The sequence below is a fragment of the Momordica charantia genome (genome assembly GCF_013281855.1).
Source record: "Momordica charantia cultivar OHB3-1 chromosome 8 unlocalized genomic scaffold, Mcharantia_2.0 BLBB01000008.1, whole genome shotgun sequence".
In the NCBI taxonomy this organism is placed as follows: Eukaryota; Viridiplantae; Streptophyta; class Magnoliopsida; order Cucurbitales; family Cucurbitaceae; genus Momordica; species Momordica charantia.
The window spans coordinates 11,234,059-11,242,706 of NW_028275166.1; the positions used below are offsets into that span (position 1 = coordinate 11,234,059).

Below are 8,648 nucleotides of genomic sequence, written 5' to 3' on the forward strand. Positions count from 1 at the left end.
TCTAATCCGATTCCGATTCTTGATCCACATCCTAGACCTAGAGCGTTACATAAGACTATTAAATATATCGTTTTATTTATTGTTCAAACCACTATTAGTTCATTTAATGTTATTCAACAATGTACACCTCCTTTATTTTTCTTACCAATGTTTATTTGTTTATTTACAAATATACATAGTATTTATTTTTCGTATAATATTATGCTGTTTATTTATTTTGATAAATATACCAAGTACTTATATTTACTATTACAACACGTGTTACTACTTCTACCATTTCAACCTACTAAACAATATGTATTCCGATGATTTATTCCTCCTTCACGTGCATTTCATTTATATTCTTCGCGTCTTATTTGACGAGTTGTGTCTTAACGTTTGCTTCGTTTTTTAAAGGCATTTCATCGTGAGTATATATATTGCGAGGAACTGACCTACGTCCTATTTCTTCAAACAAATCAATTAAAAAATTCAGTCATCATTGATATTCGACTCTGGCAATATCATAAACAGGTACTCGTGTTGTTTCCTCATTTGTATTGTCATCCTAAAATTTTTCAAAAAAACGACAACATTTGTTTAATGTATACCATATATATATTCATATATACCTAGTACGCATTATGCACCTCAGATTCAATGGTGAAAATAGTACCCGGTGCATATTTCTAAAAACATATACCCAAAAAATTTTCTCCTTTCGTTGCCAATTGATTTTGAGATGAAACTCTATAAATATTAGAATTGTATCAGAGTCCAACAAACTTGAACGAGCATCCAGTTCAAAAAAAAAAGACTCGACCAAGATTGATACAATCTTAATAAATATATATGAACTACTTCTTTTGTTGCGAATTAAATTTGATGAGTGTCCCGACAAATATGGGAGGAGAGTGTGCTTTTTCTTGTTTTTCAATTGTTAGGAAACAAATATGGAAAACATGAAAAAAACATTAGAAGAAAGTAGTAAATACAACAATTATATATAGAAAGTTTTTTCCATATTCAATATCAGAATTTCAATTTTCCATCCATGTTTTTCCTTTTTTGGATATAGGAGACAAAATGGTAAGTTTAATATTATTAGAAATCTCAAACCCGAAAAATACGAGACAAAAATGAAAATATCACTTCAGAATAAGGTCCAATAAGCCCAAAATTTTGTAAATATTTACATATATGTATCAATATCAAAAGATATATTTTAGAAATCATTGTAAATATAACATTTTTATAATAACTTATTACTCATTTATTAACTTTAAATAATGGTAAATTTAGTATATTTAATTTTATATGATAATTGATCAACATAAACTAACAGCCCAAAATTAAAAAAAAAAATCTCAGAGCATTTAAAGAATGCTTTTTGATATCAGGAAAATAAAAGGTCAGAAAACATTAGATTAATAAATCATAAAAAAGTAGTACTCTTATTAGAAAATCCACTCGCTTACTCTCCAAATTACATGCATTTTCCTTTTGGAGAGAAATATATTAATAATAATAATAATAATAATCAAACTTTACATAAATTAAAATAAGTACTCGATAGCGGAAATGCCAGAAGATCCTGGCCATGGCACTTGGACCACCACCATTTGATCTTGATACTTGAACCCGACATCCTCACCGTCAATACGACAGACCCTCGGTTTGTCTGACGCAAACACCCGCATCTCACCTGTGCCTTTAACGCTGATTTCAACAGAACTTAGGTCGTCATCATAATCAACAGACTGTATTGCACCACCTGTGTTGAGCATGTTAACAAGGCCAATTGGGGCGAACTGAACAGAGGTTTCAATGAGTGTGGTGACTGGCGAGACGGTGATGAGCTCAAAGTCAAACGGATCGAGGGCGATGTCGATGTTTTGTGAGGGCCTGGAGAGGGTGAGCTTCTTAGATTGGTAGTGGTAGAATGCGAAGGTCTTCACACCTTCAATGGAGATAGGATTTTCGCCACTATTCCACTCAATGTCTTTTACATTGGTTTTGGAGGTAACTCGCTTTGAGTATTGAGAGAAGCATTGGTTGCGTCGTATCTCGCGTGACCATCCTCCTCCTTGACAGTTGAATGCTCCAATAACTCCAGTGAACTACAAAGAACAATTATATTTGTGTTATTTGATAGGTATACTAAGTTATTTTAATAATAGGGTCTAGTGGTTCTTTGAGCCGTCAATATATTTATTACAAATAATTATGAAACTGTAATAGGACGCTTACCTTGTTGATATTCCATATCTTGAGCATGGTTTTACCGTCATGCAGGGGATCTTCGAAGAGGCAGTCACGAGTCGGGAGGGCATAATACTGACATCGAAGGATCGAGCCATCTGGAAGCACCAAAGTTTTAAGGAGTTCGAAGTTGTGTTTTCCGACAGAGTCACTGACATAGATAGGACCACCGGAGATGGCGCGAGAGGCAGCATGGAAGGCGGCGCAAGGGTGAGTGGACTGGAACATATCCCAATCAGGATGGATGAAGTTGCCCATCCACAGACTGTTGTATGCGCAGTGCACCATGTGGCATCCCTGCAGCCAAAATGTACCGTTTGGATCTCCAGATGGATCAGTGCACCAAAAGTCGTCACCTATCAAATGAAAAGTGGCAATTGTTAATTGGATGCTTGGAATAACACGTCATGATCGCCAGTGAGATACTAAAAAGGGACCCGTTTGCAAATTAAGAAAATTCAGAAGAAAAAAAATACGTTTTTATTAGTTCAGATTTTGGTGACGTGTACTGCCAGGGGTCTGTCGGCCCCACCTTACCCAAATTTGGAATTATGGATAATTTGATGTTAATAATTAAAACAGAAAACCTTTCTCCAATTTTCCTTTCTATATATATATGTTAGCATGTGCTTCAAAAAATATACATATATATACATATATATAGTATGATTTATAAAAATTTGAATTATTGATAATTTTAATAATTTGAATTATTAATAATTTTAATAGACCTATAAAGCTATGTACTAAAGGATCAAGACAAGAGAGGTTGCATACCAACACGACCAAGAGAGATTGTTTCTGTGCCAAGGAACATGAAGTCATTGCAGTGTTCCATACTAGCAATAACTCCATTTCCATTGAAATGCTTTCTTACTGACTTCGTCATTGCTTTGAAATACGCCTTCGCTAGATCGACTCTTCCACCATAGTCTTCACATAACATCTCTAATAACTGTTCATTCAAATTAAAAGTTAAAGTTAAAAATTTTCAATAGTATTTTAACTAAAATACTTTATCAACGAGTATATTTTAAGTTAATCTGGACATATTAATTGGTTAAGGAACCTATCTTGACTAAAAAGTCGTGAACTCAAATCTTTTAAACAAGTATATTTTAGAAAACAAAACTAAATTTGTTCTTAAAACAATACAATATTTAATAAATTTTGAAAATAGATATTAAATAAACAACTTGCGAAAAAAAATTACCATATATAAAAATTCTATATTCCGAAAAGAAAAGTACAGTTACAAAAATACCCCTGCACTTTGCCCTTATTCTTATTTGTTTGTTAATATTTTGAACTAATACGAACATGTAGTTAAGGAAAGTAAAGGATCTTACGTGGATAACGTCGACCTTAACACCGTCAATTCCGACGGCCTGCAAATGGGCGTGCAGGCCTTCATACATCTCATCAACCAACTCCGGCGGGACCATCCCGACGCCGTGGTAAACGATCTTATCGACGGCGAGATCCTCCATGGTCTTCTGCAGGCCCGGCGAGAGGAGCGGCTTGATCACACGTGCCTCCGGCAAGCCCGGCACGTGCGGCCGTAGCCCTCCCCAGTACCCGCACAGAGCGTGCCACACGTACACATATTCCACCGTCTCAAACTCCCCCTTCAGCTCGTCAATGAACGCCTTCATCCCCTTGTTGCCGGCGCCGGCGCCGGCGCCGGACTTCTTGGGGTTCACGTAGTCCCGGAACTTGTAGTTCTCTTGGAATTTCAAGAGCCGGCAGGGCATTTGCTCGCCGGCGACGGTTTGGTTCATTCCTTCTTTGGTGATTGGGTCCGCATCGTGGCCGATGGACTGCCAGCCGTCGTCGATTAGAACCAAACCGGGGGGGCAACCGCCGTCCACCAGATGCTTCACGCCCTCTATGATCCCCTGCGGGTGAACTGTGAGGTAAAATGCATCCCACGTGCACCAACCAAATTTGTCCACGATGCCTGTTACACAACAACCAATATATGAACGTACGATTTTTTGAATCTACTGTTCTCCAAAAAGTAAGGAGCCAGATGACGACATTTGTCCTCTCGTTCGACCTAAAATTTCTATAAAAATTTTGAATTTTCTAAGTTTTTGACGTGGTGTTTTTTTGTTGGCATGTCTCTACTCACTTAACGAATAAATATGGATTATCAAGATCTCCTTTGATAATTCTTTTGTTTACTGATTTTAAAAATTAAGTTTAAAAATATTAATTTCGCCTCTATATTCTTTGTTTTGTTACATAGGTTTTATAAACAATTTTAAAATCTAAGCAAACTTAAAAGAAAAAAAAAATTCATAAGTTTGTTTTTATTTTTCAAAGTTTTGGCTAAAATTATATATACATGAACTATATTTGAAAAATTATCAAATAAAGTATACAAAACCAGCATAAATTTTTAAATCAGAAACTTGAAAAACATATAAAACAAAATATAAAACGACACTTAAAGTTACTATTATTTAAGAATCGGGTGGAGTTAAAAACGTTAAAGAATTATTTAACATCTTAGTAATATACGTCAATTACTGCAATTTTAATGCTAGAAAAATAAAATAAAAGTAAGTTTTTGAATTAGAATTGTAATTTTAGAATACCTGGCGGCGTCTTCTCCTCCAGTAGCCGGAAAGTTCCGAGATGGGTCCTCACGATCTTCATCGCCTCCTTCACCAGTGCAAACGGATCATCGCCGGCGTGGAGGTACAGCACGCTCCGAAACGACGCTTCGGCGACTTTCGTGGAGCCGCTCTCGACGCACACGTCAACGAAATCGTCGTCGCCGGGCTGAATCGACGACCGGAACGACCCCTCGACGAGAGGGAGAAGCAGAACGTACGGCCGCCCGGAATCCGACTTCTCAAGAATCACAATCTGGGTCTCCGATTCCAGGTCGCCGCCGTTCCGGCCAACCCAATGGGTGGTCCACCACACCTTGAACCGGAAAATACTCATGAACCGGATTTCCTTCAGTTTCCCTACGGAAACGACATGTCGGCTGTCGGGCTCCGACGCGTCGAATCCAACAAAGCATCCGACGGAAACTGGAGACTTATCGATGGAAGTGTATGGAGAAGAAGTGGCGACGATATTCTCCGGCACGTCGGAGAGGATCAAATGGCCGTTCACGGTGAGATCCGACCCGTCGAGCGAGAACGGAGACAACATGTCGTTGAAGCCATCAAACGAAACGGCGTCGTTGCGGCCGCCATTTCTCAAGCTGGGAGCCATTTGCCAGAAGAAAAGAAGAAACAACCCAAGGACTTAATAAAAAAATGGGTTGATTTTTTTCCTTCGCGGTGGGATGTGAAGAAGAAGAACACAGCAAGAATTATATAGAGAGGGAAAATGGAATAATGGGTTTTTTTTTTTTTGTAATTACAGATTCTTGAGGATCGAAAAGGAAAAAGGGGAGCTTTTAATTTACTTGATTCTCTTGAACAAAAAAGCTTGGAAGAGAGTTGCAGGTTAACAATGGCGGAAGAATTTGGTTTTATAGATACGGGCACCCGTGAAATGGAACGTTCTCTGGACGGTGGGTTTGAATTTTTTATATTGCCACGCCACCTTCTTCTTAAGCTTTAGATTTATTTTTTTATTAATGTAATTTAAATATTGTTTTAAAATATTCTTTTTCAAAAAAAAAAAAAATAGTCGTGGGGAAAGTGTATTTAATTAAATTATCCACTTTTGGACCGGACCCTCGAAAGGTTTTTTTTGAGAATGTCTCCAACTTGTTTGGAAATTATGTTTCAAATAAAAATAAATAAATAAAAAGTAAAAAAAATAGTTTTAGTCATAGAATAACGGTTTAATCCATAAACTTTAATTTGTAATGTCATCTACTCTCAAATTGGTAATAATTTAGTCGATGTAGTTTCAATTTGTAACGATTTAGTCCTTGTCCTGATTTTTTTTTGTTAAGTTTCTTATATAGGTAGATCAATAAACAGATGAGAGACTATACGAGTTTATAAATTATAACGACTTCGTTTTACAATAAAAAATAAGCACTATAGTTTTGATGATATTTTAAACTATAGAACTAAATTGTTACAACGTAAAGTTCACAATGACTAGATTATTATTAATTTGAAAGTACGAGGACCGAATTGTTACATACTAAAGTTAAAGGATTAAATTGTTGCAAATTTGAAAGTACAGGGACTAAATTATTATATACTAAAGTTCAAGGACTAAATTATTGTCAATTTAAAAGTACGAGGACTAAATTGTTACATATTAAAGTTTAAAACTAAATTGCTTGAACTAAATAATTTCAAGCTAAGTTCAGAGACTAAATAGACCCTCAAGGGCTACAAATTTTAAACTATAGAGACTCAATTGTTACATACTAGAGAGACTAAATAGACACTCAAGGGTTTACAAATTTTAAACTATAGGAACTCAATTGTTACATACTAGAGTTGAATGACTAAATTGTTACCAATTTGAGAGTACATCGATTAAATTGTTACATACAAATTCAAAAACTAAATTTTTACCAATTTAAAAGTGCTGGGACTAAATTACTACAAACTAAAGTTCAAAGACTAAATTGACACTCAATGTTTAAAAGATTTAAACCATAGAGACTAAGTTATTATATACTAAAGTTCAAGGAATTAAATTGTTACGAATTTAAAAGCACAGGCCACATGGGCTATAGTGTTACAAACTAAAGTTTAGGGACTAATTCTTTACTTTAACAAAAATACAGGGATGTATTTCTTAACATAAAAAAATTATTGTTTTTTTTAAGATTAAATTACAAGTTTAGTCTCAATTTGTGTTTAATAGATTTATAAACTTTCAATTTTATATCTAATAAGTCATTGACATTATAACAAAATTGAAAGTTTAAAGTCTTGTTAGATACAAATTTTAATTTTATGTCTAATAGATTTATTATTTTTAAAAAGATTTAATAGACCATGGAATCTATTTACATTCAAACTAGGAGGTTTAGAATATATTGACACAAAATCTAACTAAATACTTTCTTAAATTCAAAACTTATATTAGACACGAAGTTAAAAGTTCATCAACTAAACTCATAATCTAATTTCTTTTAATAGTTATTTTCTTGAAACATTTTACGGAAAAACACCCTAAAATAAATATGTATTTTCAAATATAGTAAAATATTCCAAAAACTTTAAAAAAAAGTATAATCCAAGTTAAACTCAAAAGCAAACCTAATATAAACTACAATAAACAAAAAAAGTAAAAATTATGTTATATATATATATATATTTTGTTTGAGTGCATAATATATGTATATACATACATACACACATATATTTTGATGATGAGTACATAATACTACTTATATTAAATAGTGAAAATTTTTAATCTTGATATAGTGTATTGCTACATCGAAATTTTTTATTTTACTTATTTTTGACGCACACGGAACTATGCTCGCTTTGGCTAATAATAATAATTTCAAATCACACCAAATTTACCTATTTTGTAAATTAGGTCTTCATGCTTAAAAAGTAGTTTTAAGCCCCAATATGATTAAGGTAAATTTGTTGCGACCATTAGATTAATTTTAAAACGATTTTAACAAAAAAAAAAACATATTTTTAAGTAACCAAAAGTAATTAATTTGAAGTATTTAGAGTATTTTGTCAAATGAAATATTTAATTGATTTAGCAAAGTATGAAGTTACTAGAATGTGCCGCCATCAGATAGAGGCACAGGGGCAAAATATATATATATTCTAAAAATGCTTAAAACAAGTGTTTCATTTAAAAACACTTTTTCTTTAAAAAAAATTATCCAAAAACAAATACTTATTCATAGTACAAAAATCTAGCAAAACTATTAAAACTAATTGGTAGGAGGAATCTATAATCTATGAGTACACAAACCTAGTGTGTCAAGCTACTTCTAAAACTCGAGCATAATTTAATGGTTAAAATTATGTAAAAGGGCTTAGGGTTTAGGGTCACCAACCGTAGGAATTAGTAATTCCTTTGTGTTTTCCGATATCAAATATTGTAGGATTAGATGGTTGAGTCGATGTGTGCGTAAATTACCCTAGACACTCACAGATGTCCAAAAAAAAAATGTAAATGACATCCTCACATGCTGTGAATGTTTAACCATGTTTATATGTTTTCTTTTTAGTACAACTTATAGATAGAGTCGAATTTCTAAATTTTTTTTACAAATTTGCTAATTCCACTAGCGATATAAAGGTAAACTATGTAAACTAGAGCTAATGAAACATACATTTTACCATACATACTTTTAGAAATCAGAATCCAAACTAAAACACATGTTATACAACCACCGTTTATAATAACCTATACTTTTGTACAATCTAAATACATGTAAATTCAGACGCCATAAATTTAATGTTTAAATATGATTTAGTTAATGTACTTTTGAC

At 33.5% G+C, this 8,648-nt stretch overlaps 1 protein-coding gene across 1 annotated transcript; it reads right to left on the minus strand.

Moving 5' to 3' along the window:
- Positions 1–1,406: 1,406 nt before the first annotated feature.
- On the minus strand, positions 1,407–5,674 carry LOC111019920 (Raffinose synthase family protein). The gene is made up of 5 exons (XM_022296440.2): positions 4,845–5,674; positions 3,591–4,201; positions 3,019–3,196; positions 2,230–2,597; positions 1,407–2,099 (listed from the first exon to the last, which is right to left on the minus strand). The coding sequence occupies exons 1-5, from the start codon at positions 5,473–5,475 to the stop codon at positions 1,536–1,538; spliced, it is 2,352 nt and encodes a 783-aa protein (XP_022152132.1). The 5' UTR covers positions 5,476–5,674; the 3' UTR covers positions 1,407–1,535.
- Positions 5,675–8,648: the final 2,974 nt, after the last annotated feature.